General features: G+C 39.7%; 2 protein-coding genes across 2 annotated transcripts in view; both read left to right on the forward strand.

Annotated features, from left to right (window-relative positions):
- Positions 1 to 17,396, forward strand: part of LOC140934556 (uncharacterized) — a 30,211-nt gene extending 12,815 nt beyond the window's left edge. The window contains exons 12-23 of the mRNA XM_073384161.1: positions 122 to 260; positions 365 to 696; positions 924 to 1,062; positions 1,973 to 2,265; positions 3,649 to 3,790; positions 4,017 to 4,469; positions 7,703 to 8,034; positions 8,463 to 8,583; positions 9,624 to 9,784; positions 14,580 to 14,729; positions 15,590 to 15,728; positions 17,053 to 17,396. Of these exons, the coding sequence (XP_073240262.1) occupies positions 122 to 260; positions 365 to 696; positions 924 to 1,062; positions 1,973 to 2,265; positions 3,649 to 3,790; positions 4,017 to 4,469; positions 7,703 to 8,034; positions 8,463 to 8,583; positions 9,624 to 9,784; positions 14,580 to 14,729; positions 15,590 to 15,728; positions 17,053 to 17,060 (2,409 nt within the window). The 3' untranslated portion in view covers positions 17,061 to 17,396. The remainder of the gene's footprint in view (positions 1 to 121; positions 261 to 364; positions 697 to 923; positions 1,063 to 1,972; positions 2,266 to 3,648; positions 3,791 to 4,016; positions 4,470 to 7,702; positions 8,035 to 8,462; positions 8,584 to 9,623; positions 9,785 to 14,579; positions 14,730 to 15,589; positions 15,729 to 17,052) is intronic.
- A 3,405-nt stretch (positions 17,397 to 20,801) lies between these two features.
- On the forward strand, positions 20,802 to 22,628 carry LOC140933350 (uncharacterized). The gene has a single exon (XM_073382890.1). It carries the CDS (start codon positions 21,214 to 21,216, stop codon positions 22,279 to 22,281), a length of 1,068 nt encoding a protein of 355 aa, XP_073238991.1. The 5' UTR covers positions 20,802 to 21,213; the 3' UTR covers positions 22,282 to 22,628.
- The last annotated feature ends 513 nt before the right edge of the window (positions 22,629 to 23,141 follow it).

Genomic DNA, 23,141 nt, shown 5'->3' on the forward strand with positions numbered 1-23,141 from the left:
AATTAGAACCCTGGGAAAATTTGTCGTAATGCATCTTTCAAAGATGCAAGTGACCAAGTTTCTTTAGGGTGTAACCCTTCTGAATGCTTTTCTTTTCTTTCCTTTTAAAAAAATAATTTAGGAGTTTATGGTAGAAGAAGACTACACTAAGGCCTTCACTTTTGAGCTTCGTTTCAAAATAAAAGCCAGGATATTTAGGCTCTATCCTCTACAATGGATTACTTTTCCTTGCATGTCTGTTGAGTTATATGGATATAAAGGCGAGTATAACATTTATTGCTTCATGTAAGATATTTTCTTGTAGTTAGTGTTAGACGCTTAGGAAGACAGAACCCTGGTTATATTGTTGCAATTCACTGTTTAGATTGCACGTGGCCCTTGGGACTAGCAGAGTGGATGATACCAAACGAAGCTATGTCAGCATCAAGCTCACTCGGTACCAACTACGCTCCGTGGATGGGGAGACTTGGCGGTAGAGTGGGAGGCGGTGCGTGGTGTGCGAAAAGTAATGATAACACACAGTATCTTCAGGTAGATCTGGGTTACTTAGCCAAGATACAAGGCTTTGCTATTCAAGGAAAAGAGGGAGTGAGTAGACATCCGACTCTTGAAGCGGCCTGGGTCAAGAGTTTTACGCTTTCTCACAGTGTAGATGGATTTTCATGGACAAATCATGACGGCATGGAAGGTCCAAAGGTTTGTTCGAGAATTATGAATACGTATACGTCAAAACACGAGCTGGAGTGCTTTAAGTGTAAAACCAACCCAGTACTTTGATAAAAGTGGCGGTATTTGATCAGACTAATCACGCTTCTGCTCTTTTCATCAATTATCACAATGAGTTTTTGAAATAAAGATAAATACATTATGCCGGTTATGTCCATACTGTTTGCATTTCTTTATTTTGCACTATTCTGTTGCAGGTATTTCCAGGCAATACAAATTCTCATGCGGCTAATGTCCTTTCTTTGGAGGAAGTAATTATAGCACGCCATATCAAAATTATTCCCCAAAGCTGGTATAATCACATATGTTTACGCATAGAACTCTACGGGTGTGAAGGTAGGTGTGCCTTTTACTCATATGCTCTGCTCTGTATTGTTGCACAAAGCATGTGTACTTAATGAGAGGCATCAACGTAAAGTAGGCACACATCATCAAGTGTAACCTTTTCTCATCAGCTTTCTCATGGCTTAGCTTTATTAAGCACCAGCTGGTTCGGCTGATGGTAGACCACAGATTTGGTGAGCTGGGGAGGCTCAGTTGCATATCCGACCATTTTAACAGATTCTGTAGAACGCTGGCATGATCCTAGTAGTCGTTGTGTTTAAAATGTTGCCGTAGTTGAGATGACTGGGTCATCGAGGAGCCGATGGGCTAAAAAGAATATCACCTCTACTCATCTCTCATTGAATGTTTGTCTTCCTGGAAGTGATGTCCCGAAAGACCCGTCCTTTGCTTTGCGATGAGTTTGTACAGTGTGAGTTTGCGATGACCTTGTACAGTGTGGGATCAAAGACAAAGGGGCCGAAAAGAGTTGTGCGGAAAAGATTGAGCGGAAGAGAAGAAATTGCTGCGATCCACTTGCATCAATCAATGCGACCTTTCAACTACTACTAATGACGACGACGACGACGACGACAAGATTGCAACTGCTGGAAGGGGACATAAAAAGACCCACATTGCTGATCGAATACAAATTGTGGAAAAAATATAAAAAAATAAAAAAAATATAGATTACTTGGGAAGCAGCAAGCAGTGGTGCCTTCAAATTTAGTATTGCAGCTTTCCAGTGGCACGCCCTGTGCCACAATCAAGATAGCGTTTTGAAATTGGTTTGTAATTTGTATATATAGAGACAGAGTGGAGAGAGAGTGAGTAATCTTTGGTAAATGAAGTGGTTGCCAATGGGAAAGTTAATCTTGATGAGTGAGTCTCACTGGTTCCATTGAAATATTCATTTCGCTTTCAGCATGTGGTAACCCTTTGGGAATGGAGACCTTCGACATTCCAAATTATGCTCTTCTTGCGCCTGGTATACAAAATTATGGTGAGGAGATGCGTTTACGTTGGACAAACCCTTTACTTTTGCCCGAACGAGAAAATGAGTTCGTTCAGGTGGATCTTGGCACTGGCGGGAAAACCTTGTCTGCCTTAGTAATTGAGGGAGATGACGGTATCAATAATTGGATTTCTAAGTTTGTTGTAAATTACAGCAGGGATGGTAATGAATTCTTTCCTTACATGGAAAACGGTATTTTGAAGGTAAGGCTAGAATAAGTATGTATACGGTTAGCCACATACACTCTAACCTTTTACACTTTTTGAAAGACTTGGTGTGGAATGAAAAATTACAACAGTTTATATTGAGGAGTGCGTCATTTGCAGGTCTAGCCGACCTCTTTATCTGATGTAAACGTTCAACTAACATAAGAAGAGATTTCTTTTAAAAATACGTTACAATTAGAAGTTTTTAACTCTAAATTTAATGTTATTATTATTATTATTATCATTATTATCATTATAACTAATTTATTGTATAAATGGAAGGGCCTCAATTCTTAATGCCATGTGTAAATAATGTCGCTATTTTTTCAGTCCCAGTACTTTCTATTCCAGTTCATTCCATTCCATTTTAGTCTATTCTTTTCGATTCAGTTCGCTATTTTCCCACTGCCCTGATACACTGCGTCAGTCTATCAAGTTTACCTACGGCCCACTGCTTCCAATTTCTCCTGGGTGTTCCTATCGTCCTAAGAGAAATTGAAAACAATAAACGCCCCAAAATTTCGGGGTGCAAACAAAGCTACGTGCACAAGCAGCATTACTGGAAATCGTAGCGACCATGTAGGTCTGTGGACAAAACAAGAGCGTTTTGTTCCGTTGGGAATTAAACTATTCTTCATATATAAATTCTGTGAAGAAATTTGTTTTGTCAGCCAGGATTTGCCGCCTTGTCACCTTGTTGTAAACCAAGGATAGGCTATTTAAAAGCGTGGCCGAGGAACAAATCCAGCAAGTGGCCAGAGCGGGACTCGAACCCGGGACCGCCGGATTGCGAGTCCGACGAGCTGACCACTCGGCCACTCTACCTCCAGCATAATTCATCATAACCAGCTACTCTTGACCAAATTTAGAAGATTTTTGCGACGTGTGTAAAATGACGTCAATTGTGCAGCATAATTGCTTGAAAACTGAACAGTTAACCGAGAAGACCTGGGGACGAGGTTGCGTTGTTTTGGTAGTGAGTACAAAATGGCGGAAAATTTCACTCCTTTCACGAGGAAGAAATGGGGGAACTATTGGGTAAAAATATACCAAGAATAGCAAGAAAAGAACTCGACGGATGACATCCGCTATTAGGAGAATATTTGCAGGACTAAAAAACACTTAATCTCCTAAACTTGCCGATAAACATGCAATTAAAGATTAACTTAACATCGATGAAGGTGAGCATGTTTTGGCTTGTTTTTAAACTAGGAATTATTTTCAATGAATAATAAAACAATTAATGCATTCGGCTTCGTATCATCTGAAGAATTATGGAGATCTCGAGGGGCCCTCCTCCTCGATCTCCATAATTCTTCAGATGATACTCAGCCTCATCCGATAATTGTTAATTATTATTTTTGTGATCTTCACTTCCAGACATTCCATACCCCTTCGGAAAGTTTTGCGCTCCCATATAAGCACAGACTTGAGCATAATATAACTGCCAGATACATCCGGGTGATAGTAAAGGACTGGGTTGGTCGTCCAAGTATCAGATTGGAGCTTTATGGTTGTGAAGGTATTAAAATACTGGTCATATTGAATAAATAAATATTAAATGAAAGAATAAATAAGTAAATAGATTAAAAAGTAAATTAATTAACTATATTAATTAATTATAAACTCCCTATTTCCAGAGATATGAAAGTTAAAATCATTAGGACATTGGGGGAAAATACCATTTCCTCAATGCTAAATATTTTGAGAAGGTCATAGAATTACAAACTGTTTTTTTCCTTTTGCAGTGTCCTCAGAGTTGCACGGTTTCGGAAATGAAATTATACCAGTTTCTTCTTCATCTGCGTCGAGTAGTAAGCCTTCCCACGAACCAGAAAAGGCAAAGCTGTTAAGTGACGAGGGTTCATGGTGCGCAGGTCAAATACAGGTTAATGAATACCTGCAGCTTGACTTTGGAAAGGCCATGATGCTCACCGGAATTGCTTCGCAAGGACACCATAGCAGAGACGAATACGTAACAAAGTACAGGCTAGACTACAGCGTTGACGGTGCAGTGTGGTTTCGATACACCCACGCTTTTGATTCGGAATCCGAGCGAATTGAACTGGAAGCGAATAAGGATAGCAAGAGTGTAACAGTAATTCAGTTCTTACACGAAATCAAAGCACGCTATTTGAGGATCGTGGCAAAAACCTGGCACAATGAAATCTGTCTCAGAGTTAGAGTACTCGGATTTAACGGTACGTGTTAAAGTACCTTATGTACGGTATTTTCTCTTTAAATAGGGCTGTACTCTGGTGCAATTACTGACAGTAACCGTAGCCTAGGATATCTAGAATTAGTTTTGCCTAGTCCCTAGGCCTCATTATTCCGCGCGGCCAATTCGTTTCGGGTCACGTGGTCCGAACGAAGAAGTGAGGCCTAAACAAAAATCCTCAATAGTGAGACAGAGAGATATCCTTGCGGTTGCTTACAAGACCAAAGTGTCTCATTTCGACGTTAAAAATTACATCGCTGATAGACACAGATGGGAAGGGAAAGTTCAGAAGAATGCTTAGTTTTCTTTTATTAGACAAAGGAAGGCTTTTCTTTACAAAATTATTCTTCGAGGTATTGGAAATTTTCTTTACGGTGGAGCATTTGGACTTTTTTGAAACGCAACCAAGCAGCGAAGTTTTTGAAGAATCACAGGTACATTTTGTACTTTACAGTCAAGAAAATTACGTTTTTAATTTAAAAGGAAATTTATGTTTTTGTAAATATTTCATGGACATTTTATATATTTTGAGATCGGCTTGAGCTCCCCGACTAGAGATTTATGTTGAATTTTTCCATAATTGTGCTCAGCCGATTTTGCTCGCGTGAACGGATCCCTGAGCCAGTTAGTGTAACGCGAATTGCTTTAAGGATTAATTTATGGGCATTTATATAAATTTTCTCGAGAAATAATTTCTCTGTTTGTTGTTTTGTGTTCTTTCATTGATAACATAAGCTCAAAACACGATCCTGAGCTCGAGACTACAGCATCCAAGTTGAATTTTTGATTGCTTATCACTTCTGCGAAGATTTCGGCAAGTTTTATAGAATTTGTACTTTTTTGTTTTTTGGGCACTTTTCGATACGCAGCTGAGGAATTTTATTTGAAAGTATGTTTTTCTGATTATTCAAGACGTGCGCTTTAAGTTTACTTCACAGAGGGTCACTAAAGTATCGTTTTTACTTTGAAACTTCGCGCGGTCGTTTAAATGGGTTAAGAGCTAAAAACTCCGATGGTTCAATTAGAATGACAAGATTGAAGGAGCAGAGATCAATCTTCACAGGATTATGAATGACATTCTGGTGCCTTTCGAAAACGTTCCTCAAAAGTCGATCTTCTGTTTCGCTAATATCCACAAGGGTTTCAAACACATAATTTCCTGCCGTTCACAACATCTTGAAAAGCTCCAGAAAGTCCATCAATTTCAAAAGCAACGCACGCATGTGCATTCTGTTTTTGTCTAGGCGTTTCCCGCCCGTTCGCCTCGGACACGTCACCGAAGCAAATTGACCGAGAAGGCCTGGGAAAACGCCGTACAGGGACTAGGAAAAAAAGGGTTTAATTAAATCGGATACATTTTTTGGTGATTTTGGTGATTGAAATAATGAAGAGATTTAGAATCGTGGTTATGGCAAACTGCAAAAGTCAAATTCAACTTGACAATTTTTGAGAATAGAAAATGAGGAGATCAAAAACTGTGCAAACTAATAATTCTTCTAGATTAAACTGTCGAAAAACTACCCCAAGATATGTGAACAGTAAACGAGAGGAAAACTCTGTCACTTGGTACAAACGAGATTCTTAATAAATCTCTCGTAATATGTTGAAAACACAAACAGCAGCGTTACATCGATTGTGACTTGAAGTTTGAGCAGGATGGACGAACATTTTTGCTGCGGAGCGACCGAAGGGAGCGAGCAGCAAGATAATCAGGATTTAAAGGAAATATATAAGGGGCGACGAATTCTCGAATTCATCACTTTTTACCACAATGCATTGCATTTAACCACACTTTTTACCACAATGCATTGCATTTAACCAGAGTGCATTGCTCCACGAACAACTCAAATAAAAACACGGGGAAGTTCGGTGGGTGAGAGAGTGCATCGTTCGCTGCTCAGACTTAGAGTTTTCTTTGTGGCAAATTTTCTACAGCACGGTTAGAGGTCTTACCAAATTTTAAGACACGCAGGAGTCTTTCAGGTGAGTACGATGGTTAACTTGGGGATTGGATTTCAATTCAAGAGCCTTTGACTCGTCCAGGTGTTAAACCTGACGAGAAGATGAGCATTTGCTCTTCGACTCCGCAACACGGGGGATATACAAATTCCAGCTTGCTAGAAGGTGATGTGAAAGTGAGAAAATGTCATGCAATCCTATTCTTAAGAAACTGTATGAGCCGAAAATGGATGTGATTTTGACCATTCGCTTCAACAGCGGAAATCGAGATAACAAAACATATGTTTTGTGTCCTACTTTGCAGACGAGGACGTGTATCGGCGTTTTGAAAAGCATAATTATGTTCTTTCATTCATTCATTGCCATGGAATATGCGCTTACATTGTTTTTTCACTGTTAATAGCTCGGTTAATGCGGCTGGCGATCATCTTGCCGGCGGAAGTTTCATGGAAAAGGAATAAAATGAAAGACTTTTCCTAATGATTACGTAATCAAGCTCTGTGGTGTAGTGGTTAGATGTAGTCGCGTCGAGTCGAAGGTGCAGGGTTCGAGTCCTACCGAATTATTTATTCCTACTTTCTTTTTTTTCCTGTGTTTTGTGTTGTTGTTTTCTATAAATATATAGCTAAATAACTGTTACTTGATCAAGTGCAACAAACAGCAAGAAAAGTACTGTGTTTCCAGAGAAAATATCGTGCACCGTATATTAAATATATGAAGAAACAATCTGAATTTCTATTATTTCCTACAATTTACTGTGGGAAAACCAGAGTTGATAACCACTTGATCATTTTCTAAACAACGTTCCCACGAGTTCTTTCTATAGACTGATAGTAATTATTCTAGTACTTTCCAACATGTAAATAGGACATTCAATGTCATTTTTGATTCTTTTATGTCTCACTGCCTAACTAATGCCAGTATCAACAGAATGTGGCGCAGCATTACTATCTTTTAGATACCCTAGTTATAGAGAATAAAGCTAAAAGGCCAAATAAATGATGAAATATAATATAAAGAGTTGAACAAGGGAAAAAATTTCGTTTGGAACATCTCAAGGGCTAATAAGCCCGGCTATAGTAGTCTGGACAACTTAAAACATCAAATACCCGCTTTAGAAGAACTTGATTTTTTTGCAGTTACCATTATAGAATTGTTGTACTTTACTTAACGAAACGGCTCAAATTGAAAGCAAGCAAAGAGCTTCACCGAGCATAAGTTTTATTGTATTATCAGTTACTTTTTGTTTTTGTGTAGTTTGTGATAGTGACTTGGGGATAGAAACTTCAAAAATCACCGAATCGTCTATAACAGCTTCCAGCAATCTTGGAACAGGTTATAAACCAGGGAACTCTCGCTACAATCGCCATCAAGGAAACGCCGCATGGTGCGCGCGTGAAAACAACGTGGATGAGTACATACAAGTAGACCTTGTCCGCACTCACGTCATTTCACGAGTTGCAGTTCAGGAAAAGCTGAAAACTTCGCCTAAGGATGGCGTAGGAGTTGCCTGGGTGACTAAGTTCGTAATTGCTTACAGCCAAGATGGATTAAGCTGGTCAGACTACCCGGACGACAACACTGTCAAGGTCATTAATCAGTAGCATTTGAACTTTCTTTTTTGACGGAAAAGTGTAAATCCTAATTATAAATTGTGGGTTTGAACGTATAAATCGCTCATGGGACATTTTAGCCGAGTTGTTCGAAGGGCACTAGTTACCTTGGCAACTCACATCTAATTACCGTTAACCCACGATTAAAGGCAAGGGTTCACGAGTCGATTTGCAACGCGCATTAAGGCAATAATGTAATGCTGGAATAAAGTCGTAATAATGGGAAACAATGTAGCAACGGCTTTTAACAACTTGGCCCTGCCTGAATGTTAACAAGACAAACTGTGAATTTTAGCGTCACAGTTAATTACTTCCCTCACCTAATTAAAATACTTGAGAAGTGGCATTAATTTGTACGTTATGTTTAATTTGTTATTGATTTTTGTACTTATTGATTTTGCTAGGTTTTTGTAGGCAATAAAAGACATAGACTTGTTAACCAGATACAGGCACGGTTTGTGCGCCTGATTATTAAGGAATGGCACAAGCACATCTGCCTCAGGATGGAGCTGTATGGTTGCCAAGGTAACAAGCAGGATGTATCAATTCTCTAGCCTTGCAATTCCATGTGTATCAGTTGCTGGTTTTTCACTGTCACGCCATGAAAATAAGAAAGAATCTAACCATAAGATAAAGTTTAGAGTATGGAAAAAAGAAAGAAAATAAATACGCAAACAAACAGCCTCCTCCTTCACAGCCTGCGTCGCAGACATAATTTAACCCCGGTTAGTAACGTCTGACAAGCAGCACCGCGACATCCTTGCTCTGGGCCCCAAACGGACTCAACGAATTACCCGAAATGCGTTTTGAATTTCCTATTACGATTGGCAAATCGACAATAAATTTTTTAGCAGGCCATTTATGGCGCGTATTTAAATCCCGGTACACAGGTGGGGTCCCCGAAGGATTTCGGCGCTGTTTCTCAGACGGACTGAAACAAAGTTCAGTTTCGTCAGTGGTGCAGGCTACCTCACCATGATTCAGGTTCTTTGCGATTTTTCTTATCGAGGTACTGTGAGAAATGCTTTAACCAGAGCCAGACTTAACTAAGTATGGAGACGCCCTGTTGGTGTCCCTCTCTTCCTCTTGTTGCTAAATTGACTTGGCAACAACAACAACAACTTTATCTAACTACGCTAGCGAAACACAACAAAAGCTGATTTCCAGTTGGGCCGTAGCCAAACAAACATTACAGTCTTATAATAAATGCAATATGTTTACTATCGGAATGCGAAATGGTACAAAATTTTAGACAATAATTAATTACGTTAAAATTTACACAATACAGCTAATCTTATATTGGTGGGGTTTTTGAAAAATAATCAATATAAGTTTTGAAATATTTACACATACAAATTAACGAATTAGAGCGATCCAGCAGAAGGCAAAGAGACAAGTTTACTTTTGAATTCGGAAAGCGACTGCACTACCTAAGAATGAAGCCTATTGGACACTGTTGGAAAGTACCTCTTTTGCTCTTATCTTAATTAGTATTTAGCTGCAACATCTTTTCTTGTATACGTTGTATTAGACTGAATTTCCATATGGCTTTTCTATTTTTGCAGCTTGCTTAAATCCTCTCGGAATGGAGAACTTCCAAATTCCTCGTTCGTCGGTGACTAGTTCATCCCATTTTAGTAAACATAATGGATACCGGGCGCGGCTGGGATATTACAGGAAAGAAATGTGGTGTGCATATAAAAGGGACCTTACCAGTTATCTACAGGTAATTTTGCGTATCATAGGTTATGTTCACACTATAGAGTACTAAAGTGTGACGTCATAAAAATTAAATTTCTGAAATTATGGGATTTGTCAGGATACTCTAAAAGAACAACGTCCAAGAGGCCTACTTGCCAAAAATGAACATTTCGGGGCAAATTGTCTCTGAGATCGTATCCCGGTTATACTCAGAAAACTCCATACAAACCCTTCTAATTGTTTTTTGGGTCGACCCAAAAAAAATTTAGAAGGGTTTGTATGGAGTTTTCTAAGCATAACTGGGCTACGATCTCAGAGACAATTTGCCCCGAAATGCTCATTTTTGGCAAGTAGGCCTCTTGGACATTGCTCTTTCAGAATATCCTGAAAAATCCCATAATTTCAGAAATTTCATTTTTATGACGTCATCACTTTAGTACTCTATACTGGATAGCTATTGCACCAGCAGGAAAAAAATACCGGATAGGACTTCTGTTCACGGTGATTTCGGCGCGATTTCTGTAACGGAGCGAAGCTACACGCACCCGCGGATCTCGGATAGGTCCTCATGTACTGGTCATATACTATACCGGATAGCGACTTTTCGTGTCAGCTAGCCTGCGTAGCATGGCGGTTTTGTCGAGCCGGCGCAGGAGCGGCGTAGGCGCGAAATTCGCGCGCGAAGCGCGCGAGAACGAGCGGCGAAGCCGCGAGAAAAATAAAAACCGCCTGCCCGGATTCGTAGCCTTTTCAACTGCCGCCCCCTTCAACTCATTTTGACATCCTGTTGACAACTTGTTTGGTTTCAGTTTTCCCAGCCAATCAGAAATAAAGTGTTGACAGCCTAAACACGACACAAAAGCTCGTGATATAGTGTAAAACGTGACCTTGGCCGGAATTGGAGTTTGCTTGAACAAACATGGGTTTTTTCTTTGTGGCTATCTCGCGCATAGGTGACTACACTGCGTTCTAAACTTAACTGAGTAGATCTTATTTTTGCTGCACTAAGTCTTACATTTATTTAGAGGTCATGGAGTTGGTTTGTTTAATCCGTATTGAGTAATTATTTCCTGTGGTTAATGTTATTTTCGCTAATTAGAATTTGTTGATCTCAGATGCAGTTGCAAAGAACTAATTTCTTTGACCACTCTTAAAGCCTAAAGCTTTTTATTACGGCTAAATAAATATTTTACTTTCTTTGGTCTTTTCCGACTAAAATGCCTGGATCTGGACAACTACAAACCAAGGAGCCTTGGTTTGTAGTTTCTTTGTCACTGCTTTGTCCGTGAATGTTTTGACGCTGGGCCCGGCTTTTTAAGTGTTGTTTGCAGGATGTTGTATTTTTACGTATAGCGCGATCTTCAGATTTGAGTTGTAGCTTAAGCTACACCAAGCGAAAAAGTTTGGAGAATTACGCTGTGCGTTTTTCTTCTACCGTATTCGATTCATCGACCACAATCGCGGACACCGTTCGATATATTGCGCTGGAGTGCGTTATTCTCTAACACCGAGTAATAGAGAAAATTGAGGTGAACTTTCTCGAAGCACTGAAATTTACTGTTTCTGTCATAACGTCCATTGCTTTACAGCTCAGCGACAACATTTCAGATATCTGGTCGTCGATAGTACTCTTTGGAAATTGTGATCATACAGGTTTTCGATGAGGATATTTCTTCTTTGGCCATAGCAAAGACAGTAAAGATCATGCTCTTGCCAAATCTTGTTGACAAAATTTCCATGACATCTCTCCTTTGAAGAAGACTGTAAATGGCCATTTCCTGCTTAGGCTTCAAAACAATTGCCCTGTTTTCCCGTCAAATATTCAAGATCGACGACGCTCCGGTCAACGCTTCTTTGATATTTTGATTTTGTTTTGCGGAGATGATTTGTTCAGTCCCTCGAAACTCTCCCATGGGAGATTACCAAAATATTTGATTGACAGGCGAACATTCCGAACCAATCGGAACGATCCGTACGCTGGCGTGCGGACCGACTCAAAAAAGCCCCCCGTCCGTGCAGGCGGTTTTTCAAGTCGCTTCCGCCCCAATCTCCTCGCGGTTTCTCTGCCCTCGCCCGCCTTTATTACTTAGCGCGCCCAACCAAAACCGCCATGCTACGCAGGCTACGTGTCAGCAAGAAAGGCTATCCAATATAGTGGGAACATAGCCTTAAGGAACTGCTTTATCTTTTCAATGGACAAAAAAAAAATAATGGATTTGTACGCGCCAATTTTGCTCAGGACAAATACGATGCACAAAGGTGCAATCAGGGGCAAAGATGGTAAATGCCACATTTGCCTCCTTATTTACTTCCCTGTGTTAATTACTGCTTAGTTAATCAGTGCTTTAAAGGCCAGTTACATCGTTGTATATTTTAGGGTTTTTAGTTTATGTTATATTCATAATCGATACTATTCAACCAGTGAGTTTTCCATTGTTTTTAATCAAGTAAGTGGGATTCGGGAGGGTTTATCTTTTAAGTAGTACTTCTTCTATATAAGTTGTACAATCCCGGATATATTGATTGTTATTATTGTGTTATTGCTGCCGCGCTAGCGAGCAAGGTAGCCACAGACCTAATTCGTACAGGGACAAAAATTTTCGATGTCTACCCACAATGCACTTTTTTACCACAATTCCTCGCACACAATGCCTTGACTTCGCAATACCATCATACCCAGCATGTTTCGTACCGTTCCTCGTGTCAGCGAAAATGTGGTGTAGTTCATCAAGTACTGAATGATATTCAATGCAGAGTAATATTCAGACACGGGGGACACTAGACCCAGCCGGACTGGATGTGGACTTTTTAAAATTTTAAATATATATATTTTAAAATTTTATTTGAACTCAAGGAGAGCACGAGCATGTAACGTTAGGTTATTGTTTTCAATTTTTTGGAGCGTTGCATTGCGCGTGCATTTTTTCTGTTGACTTTAAGCCCCTGAGGAAGAGGGAGCACATGTCATGTATTACATCTTTGTTTTGAATTATATTTAAACGCTACATTGCGCGTTCCTTTTTTCAGTTGGTTTTAAACGATTATTTGCGTCGCATAGTTGTGTGACACTAATTCAGCGCAGTGCGATTTGGAGGCGAGGTAAGATCGTTTTCTTGGTGGAAACCCTAAACTCTTTTAACAACTCACTGATGAAGAAATCGAGGAACGCATCCTCGAAGCAGAAGGTTTACTGGTTTATAACAGCAAAAAACACTATTGTACAGATCAAACAGAAACAGGAATAGTAACAAAGTGATTTTTATCATCCAGAACTTGTTTATGTTTTCATTGCAATAACGAGAAAGTCATTTCTATCATACAAACTGTTGTTGTTATATTTCATTCTTTTTCAATTTGTAGCAAAAATAACGTTCTTCTCGACATCGAAGAGAAACACAGAATATTCTCAAAGTCATTTCATGCTAATTGTAAACTTGTAGCAAGAAACAAAATAAAAAAACACACAGTAATAATAAGAAACTCATTTCTGCTATGCAGAAATTGTACCCGTCATATTTCCTTCTTTTTAACTTCTCATAGCGAAGCGCTCGCGCGCGAAGCACGCGAGGAGCACCATGGGTAACAAAAAGAAAGTAATCTACCCATCCGAGGCCATCCGAGAAAATTTGGTAATCAGGTGACCGTACGCCCGCCCGCCCGACCGTCCGTCCGCACCACGGGCATGGCAACCCAAATGCAACTCGAGGAACTCGAGACATCTTTTAGTTGGAAGAACAACATGAAAATTTTGTAGCGGCGGTGATAAAATGAGAAATGCTAGCGACCACCAATCAAATGCAAGGTGAAAATGAGCGGCAGTGAAAAAGAGTGAACGAGAACATGTACGACATTTCCTCCATTAAAAGGGTAACTAGAAGTTTCTGGAAGTTTCACGTTGTAGTCGTGCAAAACAACGGCAAGGAAATTCCGGAAAAAAAGTGTGCTGCACGTGCAAAGTTGCTTTTTTTTGCTAATTAAACCCGTTGTTGTTTTTTACCGTCCTCCGGAGTTGCCTTCGCCACTTACCATTACACGATTTTATATTTTGTTTGAACGAACTATAAATATTATCAAGAGCTTCGTTTTTAGCCCTGGCTAAATCTGTATGTTATTATATTGTTGTGCTGTTTATGTTACGTTTAATACACGATATTGAATAAAATTGTTCGAAGTAACAGCGACAGCACTCTTTAGGTGCACTAGTACGTTTGTAAACTTTTTAAATTATTATTTTTGTCATGTATTAATTATACTTTTTATCATGCGTTTTCTTCACGAACCTAGTCAGGGTCGGATACTTGGGGCAACCCTATCCCACGCAATATTTTATCTGGAAAAGTGTGTCTCAATAGAGTTTATAACAATGACGCTTTTGTGAACGTTGGAAATAAGCATACGAAAAAAAAAAAAAAACGTAACAAATTATTATGCAAGAAATCAAATCTCGCACGTGTTTCGACATTTTCCAGTCTACGAACGACACTAACCGAAGAGGACATGGCGTCTTGTTCCAGAGCTTTTCGACAGCCTAAAAATGCCGAGGAAGGGAGGAAGTTAATCGAAAATGGTCCCCTAAAGTCAACAAGTGCAGTGAAAAAGTAGTCTCTGAAAACATTTTTGCGGAATGGCCGAATGGTAGGTAAACAAAAATCCAGTACTCGAGCCTTGCTTATTCACAAGTCTTGAGTGCAACGCGCTTGGACACTGCTATAGCCAATATTACCGCTGAGAAATCACTAGAAGTATGATTACAGACCGAACTTGAATCCACTCAGTCCCTTTACCATTACTTAATAAAAGGAGATTTCCGTTCTTTGCAGGTAGATCTTGGTAAAGTTAAGACCATTAATGCGTTTGCAACGCAAGGGAACACAGTTAGACAGAGAGATGCTCGTCTTAGAGAGTACTACATCCAATACGGAGATACTGGAACAGACTGGTTAAACTACACTTATGAGGGACAGCGAAAGGCAAGATGTTCTATTATGTGTAGCAGCACGCATATATCATACGTTGCGGTTGCGCTTTTGATTCAAGTTTGCACCTAACTGACACATTATACATTCATCGCTATATAGTTAACCTAACTTCAATTCCCCCTGTACAAACGATGAAAAACAAATAAAAAATCCACGATTCATTGTGAGCGCAGTTTGTCACCCATGATATTAGTTTGTAATCAAATGGTGTATACTCGTAAAATTAAGAAATGGTTTCACTTACGTTTTATCCAAATTCTAATAACTCCGCATTAAGTTATTCCCTAATTTCCGTAGAGATTGCTTTAGGAAATGACCTCCTCCAACCATTCTAATGAACCACCTCAACACGGACGTACCTTTATGTTGCTTGTTAACTTCCCTTACTGCCTCCCCAATTATTACTCATGAATAGTACGCTTTGTGTTTATGCGCAATAGTCCGGTCAAAACCCGGGCATTTGACCGTCACTTGTGCCAGGGGAGTGGAGAATTTGACTATTGCTTGGGTGGGGTGAGGAATTTAAACCAGCAACATAAAGTCTCCTCAGTTGGACGATCTCGGGTCTGACAACTCTGGTTCGATAGATGCTATCTTTCTTATAGTGAGATGGATGAGTTTAAAGGTAAATTCAATTGAATGGCTTTTTGGGCATAGAGTTCAAAAGCTACATGTATTTTGAAGGTACAATGTTTGAGAACAAGATCACGAGTTTATTTTTTCTTTCAATTGCTTATCAGCATCATTTTAAGTCCGAAAAATTACTGATGTTGAAGTTTCGAATTGATTGGTGCATAACACGCACACGAAAGTATAACATTCATTATTTATTGGTGCAATCAAAATTGCAGATATTTCGTGGTTATGAAACACAAGTGGACACGGTAATGGAATATCTGCCTACGAACATCACTGCAAGGTTTATAAGGCTCCGTCCTACACACTGGTATCTATACATCTGCACCAAACTGGAAATTTACGGCTGTGAAGGTAGGATGTATTTTCGCCAAATTTTTCTTAGGGACACTTGACACTTTGAGAAAGACAGATAGATACAAACAGACAGAGAGACAGACAGACAGACTGACTGACAGACAGACAGATAGATAGATAGATAGATAGATAGACGGACAGACAGACAGACAGACAGACAGACAGACAGAGACGATCTATCGACCCTTTGATCGATAGATTTAACAAATACATTCCCATGCGTCTGTTCAGTAATAGATCACAGATGACGTCAAAATGAGGTAAACGACAGAAAAAGTGGCACACGAGCCGCAGGCGAGTGTGTCACTGATGTCCTTACCACGTTGAACTCTTCATCTCTGCTCTATACTGAAGAGACGCACGGCAACATAGAATCCATTCCGTGACGTAGAATCTATTCCATCCTTAACCGCGGCAGGATAAGATCAGTCGGTTTTTTAGCGCTTGAATGCATACTCAGGGTCAAACGAAGAAGTAAAATAATGTACTTCGTAAAAATTATGTCCCCAATAAGCACTTTGGTGCTAAATACATTCAAACTCAGATAAACTGCATTCTTTTTTTATTCGTTTCATACAAACTTGCCTTGTACCGCTTGACTGTTCGAGGATTTTTGCCAGTTTAGGTATTACTCTAGTCACAAGAGATACGTTTCGTATTTGCTCTTCTTTTCGTCTGTATCTTACTTGTAGACAGTTTTCCCAAACGATTTTCACTGAGGCCTTTCGTGGATAAAGCTTACAGCTCAAAGCAGAATAATTGCGCAATTAGTATTTCCAAACTGCGAGCACTCCTTGTAGCGATGACACGAGATGGCAACTAATGCGAAAATTTCTTCCCGTTTAGGCATTTGCAATCGCCGAGACTATTTTTGTCTTGGTTTATGAGCTTTCCACTTGCTAAATACGAAATAATGTAACAAAATTTTCAACACCGCGCGCCAAGTTTTCCGTGAGGTCATCCTTGCGTCCGTATACTCTAATAGATAATGGATATAAAGACCAATTACATCGCGCGTAGCATTCAATGCTTTGTATGAATCAACATTCAGGTGAAGAAATCGTAAAACGGTAGCTAGAATTAGCTATTTGCATGGCGTACCTCTTGATGTCTGTGAGAACAAAAGTAATGGCAACACTCGTTTGGCGAAAAGCGGCAGCTGTAAAAATTGCTCCAAAACTGGCCAGCGACACGGAGATAAACTTACCGCTATATTGCGGTTGACTTCCCTCTTATTACACAACTTTCGAAATAGAGACTATGATTAAATTAACTGATCTTATTTAACTGAACAATAAAATATATTTTTTTCTGATTCTAGTTTCATAGACGCATTGATGACACAACTTGGATTGTCAGGATTGGTATATTGCTAGTGAAACACACTTACAAATACATGAACCATGTAGGCGTGTGTCTTGATTTTCTCTCACCGTTAACGTTTCGTATACTCATTAATTTATACTTCTTGGTTAACTGAAGATTGAATAGATTTAGCGACCCGTTTTCAGGGTGGTTTATTGGTATTCAAAAAAACCATAGGGTTCCTCCTTTTAGTGTGCAGCCTTTTACTAAAGCGAAAGGCGTAAAGCGAAAGCTTTGGAAACCAGTGTACAATATATCATGCTCATAATACTTGCAATAAAGTTTGTCCTCTCAAATTTGTTCATTTTGCCAAAATGTTTGCAATTGAAAAAAAAGAAAACAACAACAACACCAACAACTGCGATATGCACGGTTTACGTCAGTGGACACATTTTAGCGACCATGCTGAGCAGCAATGAAGTTTTGCGCTCTAAAGGCGTAATTTTATCATGAAGTGATTTCAGGAGTATATCAGTTTTATAATTCGTTTGCATTGGATTCTAACTCACAAATTATATGTACTTCACCCATTTGGCTGTAGCACCCATTAATTACCGTAAAGCTGTAAGCAATATATACAACAGATTCCGATTCAGTCCCCATTGGCGACCCTTATTCGGTCTTCTTCGATTGTGCACATCCTGGTCAGCAAAAGCAACTGCACCCGTTATGCTACTAACTCTGTTCGACCGCTCGTCGTCGGCATCCTTTCTTTCATCCCCCCTTCCATCCTTATGTCTTCTTTGTTGGACTTTCATTCATTGATTCTTATTATTTATTCTGTCACACACTCATGCATATTATTTCACGATTGTTGCGCATGCACCAATTCCGGTTTTTACATGACGTCACCAAAATTCAAACTAAGATGCTATCGATTCTTCTGAGTTTCTACTTTCACGTAGCCTCCCCGCGGACGTCCTTTGGGGTTCGTGGGGGGTAATGAATGCGTGACGAACGAACCCCAAAGACGTCTGCGGGGAGGCTAACTTTCATGACGTATTACTTGCACAGTACCTTAACACCTTTTTACCCAAACAAATTTTCGGTTCGAAAGGGTTCTTCGTTTTGCGATAGAGAACAGTTGAATTTCTTTTGCGTGACGTGGCATTTAGCTGATGGCCTGGAAAGCTCTTATTACCGATTTTTGGAAATTTTCCTATCTAAAGATTCCTTGTCTCAGAATAAATATTACTTCAATCTTTATGAGTTCCTCAAGCGAAGAATTCACGCATTAGTAGGAAAACGTAAAAACCGATGTTTCTGTTGGTTTCTGGCGGCTATATTTGTGTCCCTGAAAGGGACACCAACATGGCGTCTCAGAGCTTTATAAATTTGGGTAAAACGTTGTGCCAGATATCTCGCATATGAAATATTGCACAGACTTGATTCTTGGCAAGGCTTTTTGAATATTGATTCTAGACTTTCGGTATTTAATGGTTTGCATTTTTAATTTTTTGATTGGCGTGACAGTGAAAACCGAGAATACGGGTAATTTTTTCAGATTTTCTCTAGGAACCCACACAGGATGAGTATGGTCAATTACATCTCGTCATTCTTCAGGGGTCAGCTGATTCTTTCACAATATTCGGAGAAAAACGCAGAATCATGCATGAAGTAGTCATATAGCCATTCCCAGCAGCATTGACATTTAAAGCGCACCAACCTTAATTCACTCGCCTTCAGATAGATTCCCTACCAGCCTTTTTCCTCTGATTAGTCAGCGGGCCACTTTAGTCTCATATCCAGAGATGCATCCGCTAGCCTGCAGTGCAGGCGTATTTTGGTCGGGCGAAAGCTTGTTGTTTGTGTTCGTATTGCTGTAACCGCCATCTTTGATTTTATGATGGAGTAAGAATAGGGAGAGTAAAAATAGTAAAAAGTCCCGCGCGCTTTTATTTTTCGTCTCCAAAGCCTCCCGGCCTATGACGCAGGGAGGCCTCTTAGGAGCCGTATCTGTACTGTATCTGCGCTGCGAGAGCAAGTTGCGCGAGGCGCAAAGGCCTTTGGTCTGACACGTTGCTGAACCCTCGAGCCCTAAATCTCGTGCTGCAATTACCTAGGATTCCCTCACAGACGTCCATTTTGTTCGCAAGAGAGATAGTGTAGGGCATTTCATATACAGTAAACCCCGCGACTAAGAACCTGTTAGCCCTAAAATTTGAAACAGGTTCTTATTTTCTAAAATCTATGAAAAACTTCTGCAACTGAACCACCAAATACTCTTAGCTATAGTGGAAATAGTATCAAGCACCCCTTGCCCACCGATTTAAATAATTTATTAAGGCAAAACCTTTCTAGAATAAGACAGTTTTCGAAAATTGAAAGTCATCTAAATAAATATTCACTTGCGAGTTAGAACAGCATGGCTTAACAGGGTCGTAAATGAGAGCAATAATGTGTGAAATGAGCTTGGAAACATTTTACATTATCAATCAGATGCCAAAGATTAACAGGGCTCATTGAAACGTACCTTGGATGAGCTGCATCTTGAAATTCAGGTCGTTGAAAATCTCCCTCGAAACTCTCGAACGCTCCTTCCACCGCGGAGAGAAGACAGAAATTTGCCGCGAAGCATCATGGGATATATGAAATTCCCCCCTTTCTTAGCTATATTGTATTTTTTTTTTCTTTGGAAACTAAGAACCTATCATAAGAACCCAATAGCCTAAACGTGTGCTAACGAACATTATTTTATACAAGAACCTGTTTAGCTAACTTGAAAAAATCCAAGGTTCTTAGTCGCGGGGTTGAATAGGTGTTCGTTCATGAAAAGTGGGGAAGGCGCAAAGAAGGAGGAAAAAGATTCTAGGGGTAGGGGGGGGGGGGGGGGTCGTGGGTGGGGGTGGTGAATTAAAGCGAAGGAAAGCCTTCTGGTACTTTTTTTACAAAAGCTCGTTCCGGTATTTTGGATTCTGGTATACCCTATGATTGTTTCACTTTGATAGTTATTGTCAACAGTCCGCTTCTAAGCCCCCCTTTTTTTCCTGGGCATTTCTCTTTGTGCCGTCCCGACTATTTGAACGCCAGGAATAGGCTATTAATAGCAGTGTACAGAAAATAGACGTTCATTGTATAAACTATATCCTATGCAATATTTAAGTGTAATATTTTAGGCGCAGATTCTAGAAACGAACCTTTCCGAACAGATCGCGTGGCACGTCCATTTCCTGTTTACACGCCCGCATACACCACAATATAGGAATCTCTTAAATACACTGACATTAATTAACTAACGACATCGCAACATTTTCTATTCCAGGAACAAAACAGATTCATTATGGGGCTATTTTAATTAAGGAAGTTGCCATTTTGATGGTTTTCATCTACAATTATCACCTAATTCATTAAACAAATACAATAACTTGTTGAGTGCTTGATTGGCTTCGCGCCCACAAAACACGCGCCAAGTGTTAATATGCACGACCTTATTTGACTTGTTCGGGGATCTGAACGTCTAAAAAATGCTTGCCATTAAATTGCACATCCAATAAATGTTAGCTCCAGCTGTTTGGTTGAGAAGATACAACGCCGTGAATGAAAGTTGGCTTTTAAAAGCTTGCTCGAATCGATATAGCAGCAAATCAAACAGAAAACCAATATCTTCATTTTTGACATTTATGCAAATTTAAAGATGACGTCTGTACCCCTGGGAATGTCATTTATGTGCAATATAGTTTTAACTCAATCGTAGGGTCGTGTGAAGTCTTCCGTGATGTTAACACACACGCGTTGCAGCTTGGCAAAATCTACACAGTAAAACGCGTTGAAAAATCCTAACCATCCACTTAAACGGTAAAATGCTTCGATTCAGGTGGAGCGTGCCTGTTGGAGACACAGGAAGTCCGCTTTTAATATGTGCAATATTCGAAATTTTGAAACTTGATAGTACATTTTGAAAGTTTCGAGTGTTATATTATTGGACAGTGGTTGCCAGTAGTTGACAAACCGCCGAACCAGTGCGAGAGAAGAACTGCCGAGGCGAAAGTAAACCGAACAGCGACAGATAAGAGATCCGCAGCCGCGTAGTTTTTCTGGTTATATTTGCTGCAATTTAAGGATTCTAAATTATGAAGGTCGCAGTTCACCCGATGAAAGGAAAAGCGGCAATATTGGAATGCCAGTATTCAAAGGCAGATCCAGAACAGTGAAAGCGGAGGCTACATTTCGCGAGGAAGCGGAAAATACGTTGCCTTGTCAAGACGAAAAACAAGAAAAATCCCAAAGCGACGTTTTGAACGGAAATATGCCGCCGTATTTATCAACCCTGAAATTCCATCTCAAGGATCTTGAAGCGGCTGCGATTAGGCAATCAGACTATTTGGAAGAAGGTGTTGAATATACTTCGCTTCCTGTCCACAAAACGAAAGGGGCACAATCTATAACTTTACCAATGAATATGCCGGTGGTAGAGAGCAAAAACTGCTTTCGGCGGAAAGGAGAAAGCTCGCCCAATGTGAAAGACAGGGTGAACAGTTCATTCATCACGGAAGAGTCTAAAGTTTCAGTCGGGTCACGAAATGATGGTCAGGGAGGTACAAATTGCACAGTGACAGAGAACACAAACGATACGCGATGTAGTACAGGCAAATGGCTCAACGACATCGATAAATTAATAAGTTTCAAAGCAAAGCGCAAGGTTGAAATATTCAACAAAGAAAAGAAAGAGATTGTGAAACAATGGACCTCAAGTCCCAAGAATTTTTACAAGTGTATTTTGAAATGCAGACAAAAGCAATTAGCCATGAGTAATGGGCTTCGAACCATAAAAAGGCGCTCGCGCGAAGGAACGAAAAATGTCGCTTTTCCCGCGGATGTGCTTTTATTTTCGGCGATCGAAGAAAACGCTTCAATTGAGCTGGCTGAAATTATAGAAACAAACAAGATTGATGTGAATTTAAGTACAAACTCCCGTGGACTTCCACCGCTTCATCGAGCTGTTCAACGCGGTGCGGTCGACTGTGTTCGTGTGTTATTGAATAACTCGGCCGATGTAAACTTGAGAGACTCTACAAACTCGCTCGCAGTCGGTTTAGCGATTTCAGCGTGCCAATTTGAGTGTCTTGTACTGTTAATTGAGTCGGGAGCGAGCTTTGAGGAATACACAAATCAACGTTTAAAGGAATACGAAGACGTCCAGGTTTTATCCAAGAGTTGTTATCGTGCCTTTGAGGCGAATGTTTAAAGGACACGTATGCAATGATTCAACCGTATCTCACCTGAAACTTATTGAACTACCATATCAAATAAAAAAATGCGAACGTCGTTGAGGTAAATGTTTATCTCTGTGTTTCATGTTTGCGGTATAGGTGGTTGTTTCGATCGGAACCGGAAAAGAGCAATTGTCCTTCTGAAAAATTCACTTAAATAGAAAAATTTCTAATTTTGCATTGTAATGTCTTTTAAACAAATAATGATTGTGTTTACTTAAAAAAAAAAAAATGTTCTGTGTTCAACAGTATCTGAATAAACAACAACACGAAAGATTAAATGTTCATATTTATTTTTTTTAGTATTACACGAATCAGATTCAAGTTATTATTTTTATGGCTGGGCCACTAGCACACAGTAATTGAAGGTACATGACTTGCATGCTGTATCCCCCCTTAGGCTCTAAATAATAAAAAAAATGCTTGTAATTCGGCCTTTAGGGAAAGCTGATAGATTGTTCATCTCTCTCTCCTTTTTTTAAAATCTAATGCTAGGAACCAAGTCGTTTTGGATGACATTAAAGTAAGTTAGCACTGTCTAATTTACTTCATATTGGCTTTTTTCACTCTGATAAACCTATCAACTCTGCAATATTTTTCAAGTAGTTTATCTGAATACAGTATACTGATTAACTTTTTAATTGATGTCGGTTTTTGATAAGTACGGTTTCAAGGAGACCACATTTATTTCTTTATTATAATAGTTATACCCAGCAGATTTAACAATTGACGAATTTCGATGACTATTAAAGGCCAATTTTTGGTTTAAAGCTGTGGGTTTGCCAGATTGTTTACCTACCTTTCCAGCTCAGAGTTCAAGTCGAACGCTCAATAT

Source organism: Porites lutea, chromosome 4 (assembly GCF_958299795.1).
Source record: "Porites lutea chromosome 4, jaPorLute2.1, whole genome shotgun sequence".
Classification (NCBI taxonomy): domain Eukaryota; kingdom Metazoa; phylum Cnidaria; class Anthozoa; order Scleractinia; family Poritidae; genus Porites; species Porites lutea.